Source organism: Nycticebus coucang, chromosome 4, assembly GCF_027406575.1.
Source record: "Nycticebus coucang isolate mNycCou1 chromosome 4, mNycCou1.pri, whole genome shotgun sequence".
NCBI lineage: Eukaryota > Metazoa > Chordata > Mammalia > Primates > Lorisidae > Nycticebus > Nycticebus coucang.
In genome coordinates, this window is record NC_069783.1 from 140,266,051 (window position 1) to 140,290,948 (window position 24,898).

At 45.9% G+C, this 24,898-nt stretch overlaps 1 protein-coding gene across 12 annotated transcripts in view; it reads right to left on the minus strand.

Annotated features, from left to right (window-relative positions):
- Positions 1 to 9,560: 9,560 nt before the first annotated feature.
- Positions 9,561 to 24,898, minus strand: part of MTMR3 (myotubularin related protein 3) — a 161,935-nt gene continuing 146,597 nt past the window's right edge. For 7 of the 12 annotated variants that reach the window (XM_053587992.1, XM_053587994.1, XM_053587987.1 and 4 more), the window contains 9 exons: positions 24,028 to 24,223; positions 23,080 to 23,265; positions 20,022 to 20,192; positions 18,688 to 18,833; positions 16,625 to 18,026; positions 15,243 to 15,353; positions 14,685 to 14,773; positions 13,905 to 13,931; positions 9,561 to 11,773 (listed from right to left, as the gene is read on the minus strand). In XM_053587992.1, coding sequence (XP_053443967.1) covers positions 11,602 to 11,773; positions 13,905 to 13,931; positions 14,685 to 14,773; positions 15,243 to 15,353; positions 16,625 to 18,026; positions 18,688 to 18,833; positions 20,022 to 20,192; positions 23,080 to 23,265; positions 24,028 to 24,223 — 2,500 coding nt within the window. In that variant the 3' untranslated portion in view covers positions 9,561 to 11,601. The remainder of the gene's footprint in view (positions 11,774 to 13,904; positions 13,932 to 14,684; positions 14,774 to 15,242; positions 15,354 to 16,624; positions 18,027 to 18,687; positions 18,834 to 20,021; positions 20,193 to 23,079; positions 23,266 to 24,027; positions 24,224 to 24,898) is intronic. The other 5 variants (XM_053587999.1, XM_053587997.1, XM_053587993.1 and 2 more) reach the window with 3 other exon arrangements.

The following is a 24,898-nucleotide window of genomic DNA, read 5'->3' on the forward strand; positions in this document are numbered from 1 at the left end:
AACATGCATAATTCATAAAGTTGAAGAAAATTATGTGGGGAAATTGCTCAGATGAGTATAGCCATTGGCAAATAAGGATCTGAAATAGTAGGTCCATTAACAACAGAAGAGGCAATAGACTAACCAGTTAGGTGTTTCATAGAAGATGACGAATATCAATGGTTAAATGATTAAAGGGAAATTAAAGAAGCCCTTAACTTTTGCAAAAATGATCCTGTGATTTATTACACTTTGGAAAATCAAACATGAAATGATGTCCTATTGTGCAATCGTACAATTATTTGGGGAGGTAAATACACCTAAAATACTCCCTTTGTTCAAAGAATTAGCCCACAGTTACAATTACATTTTGTTAAAAGATATTTGTTTTAGGAAGGTGCCTATGGCTCAAAGGAGTAGGATGCTGGCCCCATATGCCGGAGGTAGTGGGTTCAAACCCAGCCCCGGCCAAAAACTGCAAAAAAAAAAAAAAAAGATATTTGTTTTAACAAAACATTTGGGATACAGTGGTCAAAGGATACAAAATTTCAGTTAGATAAGAGTAATAAGTTCAAGAGGTTTGTTGCACAAGATGGTGACTTTAGTTGATTATAATGTAATGTATTCTTGGGCGGTGCCTGTGACTCAAAGGAGTAGGGCGCTGGCCCCATATGCCAGAGGTGGCGGGTTCAAACCCAGCCCCGGCCAAAAAAAAAACAATGTAATGTATTCTTGAAAATCACTAGGAAGGTAGATTTTACATGTTCTTGCCACAAAAGATAAGTGTGTGAGATAATGCATGTATTTTATGCGCATTAACAGCTCAATTAGCCATTCCACAATGTATACATATTTCAAAACATCATGTTGTAGATGATAAGTATATATAGTTTTTGTCAATTAAAATTAATTCAAAAAGAGGAACTTCTTTTAATAATAGTTTCATTTTGCAAGGTAAAATTCTGATCAAACCTTTCTAACTATTTGCTATGTAAAACTTTGTCTCCATTTTAAGTGGAGACTATAAGAGGCTTTTTCATGTCCCTGTTCTTTTGGGATGAGAGTCTTCGAATATATTTGTCTGATGTTCTCTAATAGGCAGCACACACTAGACAGCAAACAGTGCCTGAAACAGAAGTGCCATGTCATCTCATGGAACAGTAGGGGCAGGGATGTGTCTGAGTCACCAGCGAAGTTTGCATAGAGCTTCTCCCCTCAATTACTTATTAAATAAATGAGTCACATATCCAGAGCCATTAGAAGCCAAGACCCCATGGTGGAAACCTTGGTTAGGGTCCCCAAGCAATAAGGGGTGACGGAGCAGATAGCTAAGCACTTATTCTCAGCCCAGTCCAAGCTTTTCAGGCTTTGTCAATGATCTCTGAGGGTACAGAGTGCCCTAGAGGGCAGCAGGGCCACCAGAAGAACATGAGACTGGCAAGGGTGTTCTGGGAGACCCAGCTAAGGAGAGGCAGAGAGCCTACTGCCAGCTCCTCTGCCTTCACCTAGGGCAGCACACAGAAGCTGTAGCTTTAGGTGTTCTGGTTTATTCTTACTGGGTAGGGGTCAAAACTTCCTACAACTGAGCTTCATAAACAGAATGAGTGACAAAGCTTTTCCTACTCCCAATTCTCCTGGTTCCAGGAAGTTTTGGTGATGTCAAGGGGAACTCAACTACAATATGGAAATGGGTGAACTTCCTACTTGGGGTAGAGAAAGACAAGGGCAAACTGGCCCCAAACGTTTATCCCTGCTCTAGGCACTGATTCCATCATGCAAGCAAAGGACAAATGCCAAGGCCAAGTGCAGCAGGCCTTTTGGTTCAGGTGAACCTATTTCTTCCCTCCTTCTGGCTAACAAGGCTGGGCTAACATCCTTTTGGCCCATGAGAACTAGTCCTGAGTTAATACCACAGAGCTGCATAGTGGTAGGGGAGCAGGGTGTGTACACAAGGCGTGGTCACAAAGGCTGGTGCAGTGGGGACACCTGTGCTCTCACAGTCTCCCCAAGTACCTGGAGAAGGAGGCCTCTGCTGCATCCCTGGCAGAGACTCATATGCAACTGTGGTTAATAACAACAGGTCTATATCTCTAAGGAAGCACGTGTGCGAGGAGGGCACCATATCTAGGGAGCAGGGATAGGAGGACTGCCAGCAAAGTCCCACAGACAGGGCTCAGAGCCTGTAGCACAGTGGTTATGGCACCGGCCACATGCAATGAGGCTGACGGGTTCGAACCTGGAGTGGGCCAGCTAAACAACAATGACAACTGCAACAACAACAACAAAATAGCTGGGCATTGTGGCGGGCACCTGTAGTCCCAGCTACTTGGGAGGCTGAGGCAGGAGAATCACAAGCCCAAGAGTTTGAGGTTGCTGTGAGCTGTGATGCAACACAAAAAAACAAACAAACAAAACGTCCCACAGACAAGCCAGTTGGAGGGGCAGAAGCAGCAGCCAAAGGGGCAGCAAGATTGCATGCTGCAGAGTGTATAGAACTGGCTGTTTTTTCTAGGAGTTTCATGGTGAAAGGGAAGGATCAACACAGGGTACTTGCTGGAGGTGGGGACTTGCAAGAACTTGCTCTTCAGGCTGGAGAACTGGATAGCTTTAGGAATAGGGCAAGGGGCCAGCTAAACACAGTTGCAAGGAAAAAAAGAGGTTAAAGTCATGATGGTCGTGGTACAAAGCCTGATAGCATCTATTCTGTGTATATAACAGGTCTGTTTCTCTAAGGAAGCGTGTGTGAGGAGGGCACCATACCTAGGGGGCAGGGACAGGAGGACTGTCAGCAAAGTCACCATCTTTGTCACTTACTGAACCATTTCTGTTCCCTAACCCCCGGGTTTCTAGTGGAAACACCTGTACCATGGTTTGACTAGTCTGCAAAAGACACTGCAAACAAGTAAAGCTCAGTGCATAGCTTTCTTAAAAAACAAAACGAAGACAGCCCGCTGAATGAAGGTGTTAATTCAGTTACCTCTAGGTACTGGGAATTTTACTTGTATGAAGTCTGTGTATTTTAAAATGCAAAATACTATTGGATATTCTATAGTAAAATCTTTTCTGTAGTGAAAACAGTCTCCCAAATGCTCTGTAAACTGAAACGTTCACATACTGGGTTGTTCAAAGTCCCTCACAATGCCCATAGCCTCTTTCTGCCCCTTCTTGGCAGGGCAAGGAGGGGCCGGGAGAGCACTTCTTGCCTTGAGCCCTCAGAGCCCAGCAGCCAGGTGTGCACCTGCTTCCGCCAGCTCAGCATGAGCAGCAGCAAGACTGGTATGTGTTTCCTGTTTCCTATTTGGATAAAAAAACAAAACAAAAAAAAACCAGAATCTACTCAAAGCCACTCAGCCACTCAGCACTGGTGTCCCAGCCAGCTGTCCTGCCTCCTTGAGGTGACTGTGTGGATATGGCCAGTTCACTGACCTGAAGGTGTATGATGCCCTGGGTGACCAAAGCCAGGGGATCACATTAGATCCTTTGTGTATTTGGGAAGAGAAAGGGATAGTGGAGGCGAAGAAGAAAAAGAGCAGCACTGCTGGTGACATTGGTTCTTGACCCTTCCCCTACCAAGCTTCCTCTGTCAAGCTTCCCCTGCCAGGCTTCCAAGATGCCAATGTAGCAAGGAAATGCCATTCTGAGGTCTGTCACTCAGCCCTCACAGTGCCCACCTCCTGAGTCATCCTGAGGGCACCCTCATAGGAGCATCTCTTTGGATGTGTGCTCTGGTTCTAGAGGTGGCTGCCTTCTTGGCTGGGCAGTGCTTCCTGTCAGCAGAGAGGCATTACTTAAGGCCTTGCACCCCACGGGCCACCTCTCGGCTCCTCTGGGCTGCTTCTCCAAGAGCAAGGCTGTCTAATTCCCCATTCCTTCCCTCCCCCAACCGACTGAAACTAAGATGCCTTTCTAGGGGTCCATGGCAACGATTCAGAGGCAATACTGGCCTCCACGTCATTCCTCATCTTTTCGGCTATACAGGCTGGCGAGCTGACATCTTGCTGTCTTCTTCAGACCCAGCCAGGAGTCTGAGACAGCAACTACCTGCTTTATTGTATCAAGTCAAATGAAAAAGAACAGAAAGAAATCACACCACCCCTGAGGACACAGATCATGTCCTGAGGGCTCACAAGAACTTCTTAAGTGGGAGCTGTCATAGTACAGTGCACGCCAGTTGGTCCCAGCACTTTCGGGGGGACTCAAAAGAACCTCCAGTTCCAAGGATTGATCTTCCAACTGGCAAAATACAGAGGAGCACCCACTTAACACTAACTCATGTTTATTTTAACTTTGATGACCCATCTTAAGTACATCCAGCAACTTTGGGCTTCTCTCACCTTGTAGATGGTAGGGAGGGCCATCTGAACACAAGGCTGTCACTTGTTTTTCCAGTTTTGGGCTCTGGAATTCTTACAGGGACAGTAAGATCACATAGGCTGGCTCTGATTCCTACCTCAGGGATCTGCAGCATGAGATGGGCCCACTGGCTCTGCCCTCCCCACTCTTCAGCCTAGAAAGCTAGTCTACATCTCCTGGTTCTGCCTTTGGTCAGGAACCTAAAATTTATCAGTTGCTACATCAGTCTCCACAATCCTGCTGGCATGGCAGGATTCAGGAATTCTTAAATGCTGCTTCAACCCCAGCAAGCAGTTTCTCTAAGCATCCCATTCCCTTTATACAACTTTAAAGCATCAGTACACATGCAGACCTTTACCTGTTAAAAAATTAAGTCTTGGCCAGACATGGTGGCTCACGCCTATAATCTTAGCACTCTGGGAAGCTGAGATGGGTGGATTGCTTGAGCTCAGGAGTTTGGGATCAGCTTCAGCAAAGCAAGACCCCATCTCTCCTAAAAATAAACTAGTGTGGTGGTGTGGTGGGTGCCTGTAGTCCCAGCTACCAGGGAGGCTGAGATATGAGGATCATTTGAGCTCAAGAGTTTGAGGTTTCTGTGTGCTATGATGCCACGGCATTCTACTGGGGCAACAAAGTGACTAAAACTCTGTCTCAAAAAAAAAAAAAATTCTTTAATACATATATGAACTTTTGTCTTTGGCTAATGATACATTTGCAGTTTAGTGCAAATTTCAGTTCAGAATGCTTCGGGAGTCAAAATTTTACCCCTGTAAGGTGGAAGAAGCCAGGGTAGGACCTAGTTTTAATACATGGCTGACTGTGACAGTTCCAATGTCTGCTAGAAACCAGAGACAAAAATGCCACCTCATCTGATGGGGAAGGAAACATTTACTGAGAACCCATGTTCAAGAACCATTTAGGAGCCAAGTGCTCTACTATAGATGAGCAAACACCTCACAAAATTCCCCGAACACCCACAGACCCCACCCCAGGTCTGTGGCCTCTAAAACCCAGGCTATTTCCAGCAAACAGGCAGTTTTCAAAATGACATTTACATCAGTGCTTCAGTGTGGGTTCTCTGAAAACATTTGTTCCAACGTGTCATGTTAAATATCAATAACCATCTTTAAACCATGTATACTCAAGTGTTTAGGATATACATTAGCGGGGGCCACCTGAGACCTCACGACAAGGTCTCCATTGCTGGTCTGGGTGTGGACTTCTCAGGGTCACTGATGGGAAGGCACTGGCCCAGTGCTGTGATCATGAAGGTGCAACTCAATGCTAGTGGTCCTCACCTTGGAGTCATTTTAATGCTTATAACCTTTGGGTGTCTCTACCTGGTATGTGAAGAGTAAGGACTGAAAGCAAGTGTTGGATATTCTGTTAATCCACTTTTTCACTCATCTACTTCAGGCAAGCTCTGACTATTACCTTACCATTTGCCAACCACTTCTCTTATAAAACTCAGGATTTTTTCCAAATATTGTACAACCAAAACAAAATTCAGAAATAAATTAGATGCTAAGACAGTTCACAATAGTCATTTGCATTCATCAAAAATCCTCTCCCTCACCCAAGATTTTATGAATTGAATGTAGAAGATTCTTTTTTTTTTTTTGTAGAGACAGAGTCTCACTGTACTGCCCTCGGGTAGAGTGCCGTGGCGTCACACGGCTCACAGCAACCTCTAACTCTTGGGCTTACGCCATTCTCTTGCCTCAACCTCCAGAGCAGCTGGGACTACAGATGCCCGCCACAACGCCCGGCTATTTTTCTGTTGCATTTTGGCTGGGGCTGGGTCCAAACCCGCCACCCTTGGCATATGGGGCCGGCGCCCTACTCACTGAGCCACAGGCGCCGCCCTGAATGTAGAAGATTCTTAATAACATCACTTATGTATTTGAAATGTTAAAGGAAAACAAAAACATTGGGTAATACTATCATAACCTTTCAGTTATGGTTAGGAGGGAGAAGAGGGCTCATGCCTTTTGGTAGCAACTACTAAGCTCCGCTCCAAGATTTCTGGCGTGGCTAACTCAAAGGCTGTCTTCTGGAAGCTAAAGAGCACAATAGGAGGACGGAGTCAGTAAAGGTCTTTTTATTTAAATTTTGCTGTAAAATCATTGGGTAATCTTGATGTCTTTGCCCCTCTCTGACTCTTAGTTTCCTCAGTTGAAAAAGGGAGAGGTTGGATCAAATTGGGTTGGGTTTTCAGACTTATTTTAAGCACCAAAACTTTTCTTCGTATCAGATATTACTTAGAAGTCTAATAAATATTTGAGTAGGCCTGGGGACTCCCTCCCTGAAGTAGCCCCATAGAACAGTATGAAAGCAATGGAAGCAGGTGGTTTAAGGTCCCTCCCACCTCTAAACATCAAGATTTCATGTATTCTGCCACTGGAAGACAAATACCCCTACCATCCACTTCCTTGCTGAGCTCCTCCCTCCTGAACTACGGGGATAAGCTGATTCCAACCCTTGCCCAAAGATGCTGCATCACAGCCCTGGCTGAAGAACCAGAGTAGCAATCCAAATCCAGGGGCTGAACAACTGTTTGTGGGTGAAAATTAGATTTATTCAATTTAAATGATCACTGAGGCCATAGCAGAATAAATGCTGTTACAATAGGCAAGCACTACTGTCAGCAGCAACACACAGTTTATTTCTTAAACAGCATCCAAGCCTCATGGGTTACGTTTTCATTTTTTAGAAAAATCTTATAAACCAGTTGGGAAGTAGTTAAAGGCCAATTTTAAATGCCAATGTAAAACAAATTTCACCGAAAATACAATTCAAATGCAACTGCTATGAGCAATGTAAGAAAAGTTGACTAAGAACTTGGATATAGTAGAAAAGACTTAAATGGTAAATAAAATACAATAGCAGCATTTAAAAACTTTGTAATTCCCATTTCAGAAGATGCCCCTCCACTGCCCATAATCCCCCATGCCTCTACCACCTGCTATCCCAGACCGAGGCCTGGTTCTAGCAGAGAGGCAACTGCTATTTTCACAGAACATGCAGCAGATGAACTCTACAGTAGCCAGGAGAAACAGGGATTCAGTGCAAGTATGTACAGGTCACCTCCTACTCCTGATAAGAAGCCTGTTGGAAATCTAGTCATGCCCTTGAGAAATCTTGTCAATGATCTCATTAACCTCAACTTGAAAATGTAATGAGCAATTAATCAGGTGGGACTCCTCCCGCATTACCCAAAATTCTAAATGGAAAATCAGTCATTTTGCTCCACAGCCCAGGCCCCGTTTTTAACTCTGCTTTGAGCCCTATCCTCCACTAACGCAATTTGATAGATAACAGCTGCAGCCCTGGGGACAGGTCACTTGAATTGGCACCAGCTAAATGAAATTCTGCAACAGCACCTTCCAATCAACCTTCATTCTTTAAAGATTAGAGGTCAGGGCTAGAGTTAACTTCAATACGCATGCGATCTCCTAACCTCAAGTGCAAGCAGCCAAATCTATCAGCTATCTCAAGGACAATAGCCTATAATCTTATTCTAGCATATACCTTCAATTCCCATTCTGACATTTGTTAATAGCTGGAGATTGGTTAACAGATCTTCTAGCACCATTCTGTTCACTCTCTTTTAGATCTGCCACAGTACCGTCGTTAATTGTAAAATATTCTTTGCTAACATGGAAAGTAACTGAGCATATTAGCAAAATTACTAGAGAAAAATAATTCTGTATATCCTCACTAGAAAACCTCAGTCGATTAAGGCAGCAGTATCATTTTTTTTGGATGAAGATTACAGAGACAAAAGTATTAAAAGAAGGAAGATAATGGGAGTGCCAGGATAGTAAGAGTTCTGAGATGAAGACATGCTGGCAGCTCAAGGTCACTGTTAGTACCCCACTGCTTCAGAGCAAATTCCTCTGCGTGACAGCCTGAAGAGAGCTGGCCTTGCCCACAGAAATGCCTTTGTCCATGTGCGGCCACCTTCATCTGGGCGATTCCTTGCCTTTGATGCACACTGTGCTTATCTCACCAGCTTCCTTGCCTACCCCCAGATACTCTCCACTTAGGGTCCCCAACAGCCTTGCTGGGCTGTGCCAGTCTCTTAATTCACTGGGGGATAAACCATTAGACCTCAGAACAATAGTGGCTGTGTGTAGACACTGCTGGCTATGGCACGCAGGTTGCGGACAACTTGGTCTTAACACAGGCTGGGTCCCCAGTCAACTGAAGACAGCTGAGGTGTGCCCTTGTCCCCTAGAGGATAAGGACAGGGTCGTTCTCAAAACACCTGCTGGACTGCTCACAGCCTTTAAGACTGGAACCCCCTGGGCTGTTTTTAAGTGGTAGGTACTTTAGCTAGAGGGCGCATCCAGAAAGTAACACTAGAGAGACTGCCTTCAAAGACTTGTTAAGGCCCTCAGGAGGGCTCTGCATACATCACTCTTTGGGCCCAACCTCCTCACCACAGAGGTTGGAGCAGACAACCTCAAAGCTGGGCACCTCACAATGCTAACTTTGCAGAGGAGGGTACTGCATGATACATGCACAGACCCCTGGGCTGAGCAGGATGCCAAACAGTGATGCAGGAGAAAGAAAATCTACCTCAGCGAAGAGCTAAGAACTAGTCTAGAAGTGAGTAGATGCTACGGCCTTGCTTGGTTGGGAGTGCAAGTCAAAGATCTAAGAAGCAGAGGTTCCTCCATGTGTGTCTGTGTGTAAACCTCTAATAGCCCAATCACATCCAATTCCGTGTCTGCCCCCATGTTCTTTCTCTGCCCGCCCATATTCTGTCATCCAAGAACAACAGACAGGAGGGTTTTCTGATCCCCACCCTTCATCTCCTCCACTCCTCGCTGCACCACCCGGCTCTGCTCTTGAGGTGGGCTGGGATTATGAGGCCAAAGCAGTGGCTGCCCTGAAATCAGAGCAGCAGCTGAAAAGAAAAGGCCCAGAGGCCAGAGGTAGTTTTATAATTGATGTGCAATTCTTTAGATACGGAAGAACAGCTGATGGCTGAGATTTTGCCCTCTTTTAGCTTAGGAGATCTTTGGGGCAAAATTAAGGAAATGTGTTTTGGTGCTTGGGAATCATGGTGAGACTCCTTGTCAGGGTCTAGAGTAGAAAAGAAATCTGTAGTTTGCCAAAGGCCAGTTCAGCAGCACCTCTAACCACTTCTGTATAAGAGGGAGAAGAGATGAAGAGGGGATAAACCACAGGGCAAAGAATTAGAACGTGTTAGCAAATGCTACCATGCGGAACACTCAACTTTATTCGCTTTATTTATATATTTAACAATTCTAAAGTATTTACTTCTTGTGACAAAAAATGAAAAATATAGGAGCAATGACTGACTCCTCTTTAGGAGAAAAGGGTTATATGTACAGCTACGGAGAGTTACGGTTCCTCCTTTACATACAAAGGAAAATATTAATAAAAAAGTGCTTCATTGATCAAAAAAGGGCTAAAAGTTGCAAGCATTTATTCACACTGTACATCAGACCCAAGAAACCCGTATCATAACCTCTTGGCACCTGTCTTTAAGAACTGCACAATCTTCAATTAGACCGACTTATCCCGATCTGCATGACCAGACCACACAGTGTGGAGAACTATACCTTGTTTTCCTAAACTCAAACTCTGAGCAACCTGCTGCCGCTGGAAGTCAGAGACATGCTCAGATGCTCTGGGCTTTGCCTGGACTGACAGTGTCAGTGAAGGCTTCTGGGCCATACCTTAACCATGCTTGGGCACACACAGGAGCCACCTTCCTGAGATGCAACTTGCCCTTGGCCAGGGAACTGCTTCTAAAGGGGCAGGAGAGTACAGAGCAGGGTCAGAACTTAGGTGTTCCCTGCCCTTACCCCCACCCCTCACCATAATCTGCCCTGCCACCAGTTAGCAGCTTTCCACAGAGCCAAGCAGGGCCCTTCCCCAAGAGGGAGGGCAGGCACAAAACATGGATACCAAGATTACCAAGCACAAACCTCAGCTCCTCTCCATCCTTTCCATGCTCACCTCCTCCACAACTATTCTTGATTTAAGGCTCTTTTTGGACCATATCAAAACTCACTAAGGAAAGGTGCCCCAAATCTGCTCTAGACCATGTCACTTCTCTAAGGAACCCTGCAGAGTCACCAAGTGGCCCTTCACTGCGGGCCAGCAACCAGACACATGTTTAGTCAGGCAGCCAGGAGCAGGAAAGAGGACTACTGGGTCCTTCCTCCTGCTCCAAGAAAGGGAGGAGGAGGAAGCTGATTGTATGGGGACTTGCTCCCTTTTCCAGAGGCTTGTAACTCTAAAGGCTGATTCTACCCCTTAAGGGGGAGATCCATGATTTGTTTGTTTTGGGAATGGGGAATTTTTGGAACCCTGAGTCTGGATTTCCCTATGCTGGCCGAGGAAGAGAGATTATGTGGGGGTCCAGGCCCCAGAAGGGGGACGCAGGCGGTGTGCCTGGGCTCAGGGCAAGCTTTGGGCTTGGCCATTACATTCTGGCTAGTCTTCATTCTTTATGCCTGAGGGTGGGAAGTACTACAGAGCCTGGTCCAGGGAGGTAACCCTTTAAGGGAGCCCCAGACAATCTGAGTCAAGTTAAAAACAGAATCCCACAGGGGATAACATGCTAGTGCCCAGCCCCTCTCACTGGCCTCAAAGTAGCAAATGCTTTCCTTCCCTAAAGGGAGGCAGGCCTGTGCTCCTCCCTTCAAGTGTCAGTCTCATTTATTTGTCTGTGAGGTGGGGCTGGCCCAACCTCTCTCAGGAGGGAGAGGGGCACCCGGCATGCTCTTGGGGCAATCACTTTCAGCATCCCTAACAGCAAAGGTTTTCCAATCAGCCCTGATGTGGCCGTTATTGTGAGGAATGGTCACAATGTTAGCACTGTCTTTCTTCCCAGCTTATTGTCTCATATCTTCACTCCTGGCTCTGACCAGCCTCCTCCCAACCCAGAACCAAGCCAACTCTCAGCATCACCTGATAGCAGGTAGCTCGGCAGTTACAAGGGGCCTGGCAACCTCTGGTCTTCCATTAAAAAAACAAATTAAGACAATGAGAGGACTTTTGTTTCTTCTGAAGGCAGAGAGGATGGGAAAGGTAGAGGGTGGCGATGAAGGACAGGAAAAGAAAATCAATCTACAATCCAGTGGTACATCCCAAATTTCTGTCACTCTGTATAGGTAGTTCCATGTCCCTACTCCAAAGTGCATGGGCCTCTCAGTCTGCCCAGGCAGTGTGGGCCTCTCAGAGGAATAGCATCTTGGCCTCTGCCCACCCCAGGTCACTTGAGCTTCAGTTTGAAGTGGCAGCGATGGGCTTATCCAGTTCAAGGTCAATGGTGGAGCTGGTGGGATGTAGGCTGCTGTAGCAAGACTTGCACACTCGACTGGGTTCAAAGAGCTGCTGGCTGGGAACTGGAACCTTCTGGTTACAACAACTGGAGCAGAATACATTCCCACAATTCCTTGAGATGGGAAGAAGAAACAAAATAGTGTTAGTTTTAGCTAGCAGGTATGGAGTGGGGGGACTCAAGGTCAAAAGACAGACTTAGCTATATGTGATTTGGACGTGTTGGAGACCTCTCAGAGATCAAACACTTTGATTTCTCTAGTCCAGGAACAAACTGGGCAGGGAGGGCATCCCTACCTAGCAGAATCATATGCCACTTTTACTCCATGGCTGCCTCGCCACAATGACTCTATGTTTCCAAGTGTACAGGAAGATGCTGCTCAAGAGAGATGTGTGAGAACAAACGGACCCAATACCGGGTAAATCCTGATCCAGGAAAACCCAGTGGCCACACCCACCTGAGCAATGGCTTCTGTGTAGCTTGTGCTCACTGAGAGTCAAATGAAGCAGGCTTTGGGCCCTTCAGATGAGAGAAACAACTACAATCCAGCTGGGGAATGGGCTTTGAAGCAGCAACACAGAGTAGACTGCTGCCATCTTGGACTGCTCTGCCAGCAGCATGCAAAGCCAGGGGACAAGCAGCCCAAGATACATGCTCAGAGTGAAAGAGGGGAGGTGGAAAGACAAGCACACAGATGAACATATGGGCACATACACACCCCTTTATTAGATAGGTGTCAGTCAATTACAGCTCACTCCCCTGCTCCATGCATTGCCCAGGAAAATCACAACTGTACCAAAAGGCTTGACTATACCCAGGCCTCCCACTCCTCCTCCTCTGCAAGTCTAGCTCTTGATGCATCTGTGCTACACAGATCCATACACCCCAGACAGCTGCCCATCATGGCTAATTAAAAGAGAACTAGAAGAGGATGAGTTTCTGCCCACTTTGCTTTTCCTGGACTCTGAAGTACAAATCAATCCCAAGGAGCCCAAGAACAAGAAATTCCAAAGAGCCTGACAACCTCACCAAAGACTAGGGAGAAGACAGCTAAAGGGAAACACTCCTCCTTAGCCAGCATCGCTCACTAACTTTCCATTTATATTTCTCAGAATGCAAAGCTACTGCTGCATTAAGGCCACTTAGGCACAAAGAGAGAATACTGAAGACCATTTGGGGACAAAAGAATATTGCAAAAGGAAAAAGCGAGACAGTGCAATGGAAGGACAGAGACTAAAACACATTTCATCTTCTAACAGTGGTTCTCAACCTTCCTAATGCCGCGACCCTTTACTACAGTTCCCCATGTTGTGGTGACCCCCCAACCACAAAATTATTTTTGTTGCTACTTCATAACTGTAATTTTGCTACTGTTTTAAATCGTAATGTAAATATCTGATATGCAGGATGTATTTTCATTGTTACAAAGGGGTCGTGACCCACAGCTTGAAAACCGCTGCTCTAGAACGTAGTTAAGTACTTCATAACTCTGCTTCTAAAAAGCATGAGTCAGCAAGAACCATGGTTACACAGAAAAAAATCTGAATATTTACATTTATTTAACATCCCTCTGGAGTTCAGCTCAAAAGCCTAACATCAATTTGATTAGTTAAACTTCTCTGACTTCTTCTGACCCTAAGTGGAATCTTCATGCTAAAGCAATTCTCAGGAAAGATCACCTCTGTTCAGTCCTGGTCTCTTAAAACAAACAAAAAAAAGGAGCAGTGATACTATTTGACCTGGATGTTACTAGTATCATTCTGGACACTTTAATGAATTACTAATCCAAAAGAAATAGCTGTGACAACCCAACTGACTCCCATACAAGACCAGCCTCTGCTGAAACACCACTTTTTGTCACAAGCAAGATGGCCTGGCCGACCTGTGTATACTGCAGGCTCTTTTTTTTTTTTTTTTTGAGACAGAGTCTCAAGCTGTCACCCTGGGTTGAGTGCCGTGACGTCATAGCTCACAGCAACTTCAAACTCTTGAGCTTGAGCAATTCTCTTGCCTCAGCCTCCCAAGTAGCTGGGACTGCAGGAGCCTGCCACAACGCCCAGCTGCCTGACTCACTCTTAATGGTTTCCTCAATCAACTGCTTTGGACCCCCCAAACCTACCTGCCTGCTTATATACCCTAACCCCAAGGTTTCACCCCATGAGTGCAGAGAAAGGGGAATGACAGTGTTAGTGTGAAGTTACTGTAGATGTGCAGACATCACAGACAGGTTGTTGCAAATGCTCACCACGTTTGATCAACACGGTCAGTGTCCCTGCAAGGAGGGGAAAAAGAGCTCAGAGGAGAAGCCAACCAAAGGCATTTGGGTGTGGGGTGAAGGGTGTGGAGATATGGTGTATGTCCTAAAGCACCATTACTAGGCAAAGTTGTTGTTCCATTTTCAACCCAGGTTCACCCACGTGGGTGACCCACGGCACAACTCAGATAAACTTCTTATCCCAAGAACACTGAGCATCCACCAGGTAGCTACCATCTCAGCTGGGGCAAAGCATCTCTAGTAACTCACTACTCCTACCCAGCAAGAGAAAGAAATCAGGAGCCTTAAAGATTGGAAGACTATCCTTACCTCTCCCTCTTGCTACCCCCACTTAGAGCTTCTACTTGTGGCACAAGGGAGGACTAGTTTGGAGTCAAGGAGCAGGGAAGCATTAGGAAAATGAAGTTCCCTGCCTAGAACAGAACTATTTTTGCTCATGGCAGCCATGTTAAATAGGAAAAAATTTTATACTGAGAATAAAGAAATGGTGGTTTCAGTGGTGGCTGTTATACTAATCTGGGAAATAAAACAACAAAGGCTATCTTTTGCACATTTCAAAATTTAATAGTCATCATTCCGAATTAGAACAAAGACACCAAACACAGTTCTGAAAAACACAGAAGATGAGACTCTACGGGTCTGCTAGACAGAACACTGCCAGCCAGATGCCCACAGCTCTCCACTTGCAGGCTCTGTGGGCCAGACATTAGCCTCCACACCCAACCCACCCTACCGCACCCCCCAACGCACCTGCAGTGGTGCTTCCTACTGGCGAGCCAGAAGGCACTGTCACACGCATAGCAGTGGGCAGCCAGGTGGTCAGGAAGCCAACGGGTCATCTGCAAAACATGAGAGACCAGGTTAGTGACAGGAGATGAGCCATACAGCTAGAGCCATCAGAGCTATGCTGGGCCAGCAAGAGTCACAAGGACCACAGAAGCTCCAATGGCACTAGTCTAGCAGATTTGATGTCAACAGTACAAGAAAGGCGTTCAAATTGTTTCCCTGGAGGGGATTCCATCTCCCCTGAGATGAAATGGCAGGCAGCAGCACCCTGGGTTCCTGTGAGAGCTGGCAAGGTTTCAGTTCATAGAAGCAATGAAGAGGGAGGACCAGCTCGGTCAGTCTCCCTGGCTCAGAAATTCTAAGTTTGACGTGGGTTCACAGGAACTTAGAAGATGCCAGTGGCTCAAAGCTAACTATGCTATGAGGTTCTTCCTTGGCCAGGGACATGGGTAGGGATGGAGTTGGAGAAGAACCACAAAATAGTTGTATAGATGGCACTCAGAGCAGGGGCTAAGCCTGTACCTCTGTGTCCTGTTTATCCACCTGTTCCCAGCTGGCTTCAGAGAAAATCTCTGTGCTGCAGCGAGACAAACAGTTCTGATCCAGATTGCTTTCCGAGTCGGGGATTGAGGTCTGTTGGCAAACAAACACAGCTGAACGGAATGAACCTGGTCTCCTCCCAAAAGAAAGGGTTTGGGAAAGGAGGGAACACTGAAGACTCTGGGTGGGCCTGAGTGGTAGAGCTGCTGAGCCTGCAGGTGCATCAGTCATGAAGAACTGGGTTGGACAGGTGCAGAGATGGGGCTGGGCTTAGCTGGGAGAGGGATATACAGGTTGTATACAGTGACTGTATGTAGTGACACTGGAGTAGAAAGATAGGCTTTAGGGTTCTAGAAAACAAGCAAGAAGTGACCAACGTGGAATGGGAACTCTACAGTATCAGCTGCTCCAGTAGGGCTGTCAATCAAACCCTGTCATTTAGTTAAAGCTGAGTGCTTTGGACATGGCCTCCTTTCTCAGAGGACTCTTTGGGAACATGAAAAACCATCACTAGCAAGAAGGAAAAGCCAACAAGTCACTTTGAATTGAAAGTCATTGGATGTGCCCGCCTTTAATGTACGCTGACCATTTCAGAGCCAAGCTCACACTTACACTTGAGCCTGCTGAGTCAGACCCGCCCAGAGAAGGCAGCACCTCCCTGAGAACATCCCCTCTGATACCCTCTTTTGTAGCCACTGAGCCCCATAAGGGCTAACTCAACACTGTTAGAAACCAATCCCTTCTCTCTAGTTCTAATGTCAACAACTGCCACATGGATGGTGCCATATCTGTTTAAAGAGAACTAAACCATGCTGGGAGTGATGACTTTTGTCTACAATCCCAGCACTCTGGGAGGCCAAAGTGGGAGGATCACTTGAGGCCAGGAGTTCGAGGCCAGGCTAAGCAATGCAGTGAGACCTGTGTCTCTTTAAAAACAAACAAATAAACAAATTAAACCTTCAAAGTTACAGCCCACGTCTGGAAGGGCTAATACTTTTACTAGCTACTAAGGTAGGATGAGTACTACAATTTGACAGGAGTATTTGGTGTTGCCCTACTAATGTCATTCTGACCAGGAGTTCAAGCCTTTCTGAAGACGTGAAAAGATTCGGTCAACTATAAAGTATGTGCTAACTCTCTTCCTGCAGGATATCTGCAGAAAGTAGTAAGCAAAACAAAAAGAAGAGGCAAGCTGCCACTGACATGGCTGAGGCTAATATCCAGCCTCTCTGAACAAGACTGCTCTGGACTATTCCGATCCTTTTAGAAATCTGTACCAATCACCATGCACGGAGCGCAATGGGTGCCCCCCTCAGTGTGCCCCATCTCCTTGGACAGCTATGGAGGAACCTTGGGCCACTCACCACTTCATCACCAAAGTCCCCATTGAAGCGTAGGGAGCTGGTCAGGTACTGGCTCTCCAGGTGATTCTTCAGCTCCTGAACTTGTTTCTTCAAAGTTTCCACTTCCTGCTGGTGGCCTGACTCAATCTGACGCAGGCGCTGCTGGATCATGTCTGTGTACACAGTCATGCCATCATCATCCAAGTGGCTGCGGGAAGGCTGGTCAGGGCTGCTGGTTGCAGACGGTCTTCCAGAGTGGCTGTGTAGCCACTTGTGGTGCAAGTTCCTTGAGCTACAACTTGTAGCAGACAGCTGGCAGCTCAGTGAGTCCTTGTTCCTAGCTACCTCCCCACTGGCACAGTGCCCATTGGGTGCAGAGTATTTCTGGAGAGTGCTAAGCCTTGGGGGCTGTTCTGAGGCCTTATTTTCAGTCTCCAGGGCACCGTTGCACACAAGTCCCTCTTTACATTCAGCTAAAGGCAAGGCACGAGGGGAACGTGTTGGATTGAAGGTACTGCCAAGGGAAGTCCTGTGCACCACAGATCCCACCACTTGGGGCCTCTCTACCAGGCTCCTCTCCAAAGGCCTGGGTTCCACAGTTTGGGGAAGCACATCCTTGCCACTGAACCCACCACTGTTCACCAGGCAAGGTATATGGTGGCCTTGGGGCCCACTTTCTGACTTCACTTTATCATCCATTAACATGTCCATGGAACTGTCCAGGTTTGGTCCTCTGGTCTCAAATGGGACTTGAGAAGGTAGCAGAGAATGTGACTGAGAGGTATCATAGCCAACTTTTGCATCTGTTAGGACTGGAAGGACTGTTTCCTCCCTTTCCTCTGCAGTCTCTCCTGTTCGAGGCTGCTCTACAGGGACCTCCTGGGAATTCTCTTCCCTGGGTGGGGCCTGGAGAGAACCGGGGAGAACACTGTACCCACCCTGCTGCTCAGGAGCACACTGTGGGAACAGAGATAGGCCTGTGCTTGGTTCATTCCTCAGAGCGGCATCACTCAGTTCGGGGTCCTGATGAAATCCCATTGCTGAGCCCTCAGGTGTCTGCCCTCCATTCTCTTCTGTTAAGAGAGTGTCCTCTGTGACTTCCTGCATCTCACTGTCCCCTCTGTGAGGCTCCTCTACTCCACTATCCTCTTTGGTGGCTTCTTGCAAAATATTCTCCATCTGCCCCTCAGCCACTCCAGCTGCAACAGACAGCTCAGCACCCGCCAGCACTCTGGTAGGCTTTCCCAGGCTGTCAGCAGCAAGAGGCTCCTCTCCGGGACCAGCCAGGCTGCTCAGTTCTAGCGAGCGCCGGTGCTCCTGCCACTTCTCGTTCAGGCTGGGGTCGCTGCTACGCCGGCTGGCCAGAGGCACCGTGTTGTCAGAGGCTGTGGTCAGATTGTCAAATGATCTAGTCTTTGGTAGCCTAAAAGAAAGGAGTTTGAGTGAAATGAGAATCTCACAGACTATTCAGAGGAAGTAGGAGATGATAGCTTTTAACAAGCTGTTGCTTCTTAATTGGGCCCATTACAGCTACTTAAGGAACTGTGACATCTCTGGAGGGAAGCTCAGACTGTTGGAGCAGCAAGGCTCCAGAGTCCTCGTATCTGCAGATTTCCTCACACTTTCCCCGCCCCATACCCACACATACAAATAAGTGATGCTGCTATTTCTCAGCTTATGGCAAAGTAGCATTGTTGATTTTTTCGTATTACAATATTTTAAATTAATGTATTATCTATTAGTCTGAATTTAATAAAGCTAAGTCAGAAGTGGCAAAGCCAAATTTTCTATCATCTGACTACATTTGCCCTTTAAGTCTCAGATGACTAACTCATGGCAAGGAAGCAGCAGCACAGGGCAGAAGGTGAAACAAAAACTGGGGACTCAAGGAAAACCTAAAGAATTTGCTCCATCACTGGGAAACTGCTCAGTATGTGTAAAAGAATAAAGAACAACAGGGCCTAGCTCACTTCACAGCTTCATAGGTCAGAAATCATTATAACATCCCCCTAAAGCTACGGAGATCTAAGAAAGATGCTGCAGAGTTAGATCACGGCACGATCTCTGACCATGCCTGGGCTCACCGGCTAAGGGGGGTATCATCAGGGCTGGTGCCTGGGGCTGGGTATGGTGCACAGCTGTCATCCACAGGGGTGGACGGGGATGGGCAGGGCAGGTACACAGCACTCCACAGCATCAGGTTACGCACATGGCAGACAGGGTACAGCACCTGAAGAGAGAGGGGAGAACAAGGGTTTAAAATGTCCCGATAAGTCTTCTAGAAATGTCTGGAATGAGGATCAAGAATAGGCACCCAGCTGAATACCCAACAGGGCTAGCAGGGTCTCCAAAAGGGGCAGCATCAGTGGCTATATTTCCCAAAAAGACCAATACCAATACCTTGAGACAACACATGGCAACATTGTCCACCTAGAGCCCCTGGTGGGTATGAATATCTAAAGGATTTTTTAAAGACTCCTTTCATGTTAACTATTTTTCGTGTCACCTTCATTGTATGAATGACTTTTAGGAGCTTGATTTGTTGCTTTTACTGCATAAGAGAGTCATTCCGGTAGACGGTGATTATCTATTTCTCTGGTACAAAAGCTTGGCTTCAGTAGACACTGTCAAACCTGTTTTATAGGCCAATTTAAATTAGTCACATGAAAAGGAGGGAATTTTCTTCCTGTACTGCTATTTCCCCAGCCAACACAGTAAAGGGGAGAAAAGCAGTTAGCTTCTTCCCTTTTCTGGATGACTTAAATGTAGTGAGAAGTATATTAATAGTCCAGCAAAGTAACAAAACCTCTAATTAGCCTCCTTTTGACTTCTTTAGGGTTTAAGATGCATGCTGACAAAGGGAACATTATCATGTCTTCACACAGATGTACGTGCCTCTTTTTCTCTGATTAATGGAAGGTACTCCTTTGGGGAACAAAGTCTCCATGTGAGCAGAGACTCACAAAAACACACATACCAATGTCACACACAGTTTCCTGCTCTCTAGAGGCAGAAGCGGCAGTGGATACCACTGTTTGTTGACACAGGGAGAGCCTGGTGGCAGCACCTTTTGAGCTATCGGTGGCATCCAAGAAACAGCTGCCTCTTCTACCCATTAGATAGAACATGCTACAAATAAGCTCTAGCAGGGGTGCCAGAAAATCTCAGGTTTAAGGTGGCAAAGTAGAGGTGTATGTTCAACCAAACAACCCTGAGCAGAGAGCAGTCAGACGAAGATCAAGGATCACCAGGAAGCAGGCTTTCTTAGGACAGAATGGTAGGGGGGAAATGGCACCAGCCTACCCAGAGATAGCACAGACGCTGTCATAAAAGTAATCACTACTTGAAAGGCTCCCATACGCCCCCCACCCCCAAATTCCTTCTGCTGATCACAAAGGAAAGGCTAAAAAATACATACGGCTTCTGACTGAGAGGAATACAGTAGGTTTTTGAAAGCCTTGTTCCCTGCTCGAAGAAGTGACCACACAGAGCACGTCCGTTCCTGTGTATGCTTTTCCCCTCTCTCCTTAGCGTTATTGCACAGGAATGTTCCAAAGAGGCAAGAATAGGTATGCTGCACCAGTTTCACCTATGGAAGTCCAATGAGGCAAAAATTAAGCAATAGGACATGCATTCTCTGACCCTATCCCGACATCCCCAAGAATGCTTTAGCTCACTCTGCTGGGGGACCCCAACAAGCCATGCAATAGCCTTCTCCTCATACCAATTCCAGGGCCTGACTTTAACCACCATCACTCCTGACTCAAGATTGTTGGCACTCTCACTCCTCTTAGCTTCCCTGATGAACAGTCTCTGAGATTCTGAGTTAACAGCCACTCTCACAAGCAACAGAGCATATGAACTGGGTACAGGAGCAGGTCTGGGTACAACTCAAGTCTGAGTGGAAAGTACACTTGCAAAACTACTTGTTCATTCAACAAATCATCACTGAGGATTTCACACTCCCCAGACATGACTATGGTGCTGGCCAGGCAGCAAAAATCAGCCAATGCTTCTGCCTTGACAGAGTTTGCTCTAGTTGTAGGTAAAGGGTAACCAGCACTGTTGTGTACAATGAGGCAGGGTGAGAGGAACAGGTGTGGAGCAGTATGGAAAGGGAAGGCCTTACCGCTGGGACCTGATGAAAATGGGAACAGGCATATGGGTATGGAGGGACAGTGCTCCAGAAGAGGCAACCGCAGGCACACATGCTTGTGATTTTTAAGTATCAACACAGAGGCTGCACCAGGAGAAAGCCTAGATGAGTAACTTTAGGAGGGCCCCGAAGGCCATGGTAAAAACTTTGGCTCTTACTCTGTGTGAAATGTAAAGCCACTAGAGGTTTTGGGGCAGAGGAATGACACTGTCTATCTTATATTTTAGGAGAAAACTCTGTGCTGGGTTGTCAAATTAGGACAGGAGATAGTGGCTAGACCAGTGTGGCATCTGGAGAAGTGGCAGTAAGTAATCAGGGTTTAGATATATTTTGAAAGCAGACCTGCAGAATCTGACAAACAATGTAGAGTATAAAAGAGAGTTGAGGATGGCAAAAAGCTTTATTGTCCTAAATGACTAGAAGGATGAAGGAGCTGTGTGGTGAAATGGAAACTTCTAGAAGATTAGGTTTTAAGGTAGGGAGATAGAAAAATCAAGAATTAAGTTTTGAACTGATTAAGTCTGAAATAACATTAAGACATCCAAGTGGAGATACTGAGGCTGCAGTTAAGTGAAAAGGTCTGAGCTGAAGGTGTAGGACTCCTCAGCATAGAGATGGCAATTAAAGCCACTGGACCGGCTGAGAAGGGTGTAGATGAGAAGCAGCCTGGAGGCTGAGCTGTTGGGCATTCTGACACTCAGAACTGAGATTAGGACGAATCAACAAAGGAGACAGAAAGGAACAGCCACTAAGGTAAGAGGAGAAGTAAGAACAAGGAAGTGTTAGAAGGTAACCGAAGAGAGCATTTCAAGAAAGAAGTGTTAAACTGTGCCATATGGTGATGACAGATGAGAGATGAAGCCTAAGAACTGATCCCTGCATTAGCAACAGGAAGGTTGCTGGTCATCTTAACAAGAGCAGCTTTGGTAAAGTGGCAGGGTAAATGCCTGATCGTAATGGGTTTAAGAACATGGAAAGGGAAGAATCTGAGATAGCAAGGGTGACAGATTTGAGGAGCTCTGCTGTAAAGCGGAACTGAGAAATGCAATGGTAGGCTAGAGAGGAACATAGGACCAAGGAAGGGTACTAGAGACACTACACCACTTTTGTATGAGGTCAGACAATTAAGCTCACCAACTCATCCCAGAAAAAGTGCTACATACCCTCAGTGCTGAATATCATTGACTATCAATCACTACAGTCACCTTTGAGGTGCTCCCCTTGGCCATCTGGTGACTGTTGTGATATATGGCAGAGAGGTATGTAGCATTTTTTCTAGGATGAGTTCATGAATTTAACTGTCAGACCTCATATGATGACAGCTATGATGGACATTCTAGAAAAAGGTCCAAAATTGCTTTGAAAAGTGGACTAGATACTGGCATCAGTGTCTAGCTTCCCAAAGGGAGTACTTTGAAGGTGACCGTAGTGATATTCAGCAATGAGGTACACAGTACTTTTTCTGGGATTAGTTCATGAACTTAATCGTCCCACCTCATATGCTGATGGCCACAATCTTGGGAGAGAGGGAAACATGCTGACACAGAAGACAGAGAGGAGATAGCAGGGGCTGGTCAGCTGAGCAGGTGAGAAAGGGAGCTGATGTACACATGAACAGAGGGCTGGAAGAAGGCAAGAATCAGGTGCATCCTCTGTCACAGGAGAGGGCACAGCACATGGTACAGACATAAAGGGGAGTTGGCAGATGGAGGGAACATGGGACATTCTGATTGCTTCTAACTGCTATTTAAGTTTTCTATCATCCCTTTTAAAAGCTAAACTTAAAACTAAAGAACTTTATACAACCTAACTCTGGATTCACTGAGTAAACAAATGCCTGTTTTAAAGTTTTTCTTCTTTCCTCTTCTTTTTTTTTTTTTTTGAGATAGTCTCACTCTGTCACCCTGAGTAGAATGCCGTGGCATCATAGCTCACAGTAACCTCAAACTCTTGGGCTCAAGCAATCCACTTATCTCAGCCTCCCAAGTAGCTGGGACTACAGGTGCCTGCCACCATGCCTGGATAATTTTTCTACTTTCAGTAGAAATGCGGTCTCGCTTTGGTCAGGCTGGTCTCGAACTCCTGAGCTCAGCCGATCCACCAGCCTCAGCCTCCCAGAGTGCTAGGATTACAGGCATGAGCCACCACACTCAGCCAATGTTTATTTCTTTAATAAATATGGAAGGAAAAAAATCATCCCTCTATTAAACTCTAAAAAGGTCACATAGTTTCATGTGCAAACTGGCCCACTAATACGTGTAATGACACCTCCTCAAATTGAGACAGTCTCTGAAATGAAGAATCACAAACCCAAACTCACAAGGAATGCTTCATTGAACTCAAAAGAGCAAGGAAATTGCCTCTGAAGCTGATGAACACAGTCAAGCCACTGCAGAAACACTGGGCAACGCTCATTCAGGTCATCCGAGTTCTCCCCATGACCACACCGGTCAGCAAATTTATGGCCAAAATCCAGCCACTCCATCTCCACGAGGACCTGGAAACCCTGCAGGGAAGCACCCAGGAAAGACTATTTGTGCTGTACTGTCCAGATTGTGACAGTCCTGAGCCTGATGTCACAGACAGCAATCCCCTTTAACAGTCTTCCTTCTAGTAAGCTCATCTAGCCCAGGCCCTCAGCCAAAGGCTCTTTCCTGGATGGGACATGTGCTTAGGGAAAGTTCTCAATTTCTTCATCTCTATTCCATAGTCATTGAAAGGGTACTAACCATGCATTTATCTAAACCTTTCTTGAGTCTGTTTATATCTTTAGCCTCCTGCATTCACTATATAAAAGCTACACTTATTTTTCTAAATTTCTCTTTTATTTTAAAATTTCTGCCTTCAAAGTCTTCCTTATCTCAGATTTTTACTAATATTCACACATATTTTAGGGCACTTTACAGGTTCTCTTGTATCTTTAGGTAGGTCTCCTCTCCACAGATGCTCTGTGGTAATATCAAGATCTCTATCATAATAAGCATGCCAAGATTCTTTTATAGAAGCCCCATTTTTCTGGAGTAGCTATAACTTTCCCAAGTAGGCTGCAAAAGAAAGTATGTCTACATTCTTAAGTACCTGTTACCCACAATATACACCATTTTACAAGGAACAAGAACTTGTGGCACCACCACAATTTAGCTCAATGTAAAGAAACAATAATTAAAAATGCAGAAATTTCATTTTCTTTAGACCTGATCATAAACCCCCAGAGACCTTTCTCCCACTCATCCTGAAGTACCAACCCTTGTTCTTTGGATGTGCTTACCTCTATGGTTCGGTAATAAGGGTCCAGCAAAAGCTTAGCCAATGCCACAATTTGAGGGGTGCGGTCCCAGCCATCTGAACAGTGCACTAGCACCGGTCGCTGATCACGATCCACAGCATGCACCACTAGAAGTGCTGATTTCAGAAGCACAGACAGGTGATGGAGCCATTTCGTGCTCTCAAGAGCTGAGAGCCAACTACAAAAATAGGAGGAGAAAAGGAAATACTGATGTTTATAACTTATTCCATTATGCCCGATGCCTGTCAAATTAACAAGCAATTCCTAAAGATTTCTCTCTCCAAATATAACTTTGTCAAAACAAACAGAAAAATCTTTGTGTTTTCAAAGCATATCCATGGATGAGACCCAAGCCCTACTATACAACAGAGGAGGGCCTCAGAAATAGACTCTATAGGTTAGGCACAGCGGCACATGCTTGTCATCCCAGCACTTTGGAAGGCTGAGGCGGGAGGATCCCTTGAGGCCAGGAGCTTGAGAACAGCCTGGACAATAAGGTAAGACCTCATTTCTACAAAAAAAATTTGCTGGTGTGTGCCTATAGTCTTAATCTACTTAGGAGGCTGAAGCAAGAGGATCCCCTGAGCTCAGGATTTCACAGTGAGCTATGACTGCCACTATACCCTGGATTCCAGCCTGGGCAACAGCTCAAGACCTGTCTCTTAAAAAAAGATAAATTCTCCTTAACAGACACTACTAAATAAAAAAAAATAGACGCTGTGATTAAAAGGACCACCTTTTGTTCCAAAATCTGTATGGATGATCTCCTAAAGAAAATTAATATTTAATATTTTCAGTCCATGGTAAGTATAAGAAAAGTAGTTCTAGAATGTTCTAAAGGAAATGTAGCCAT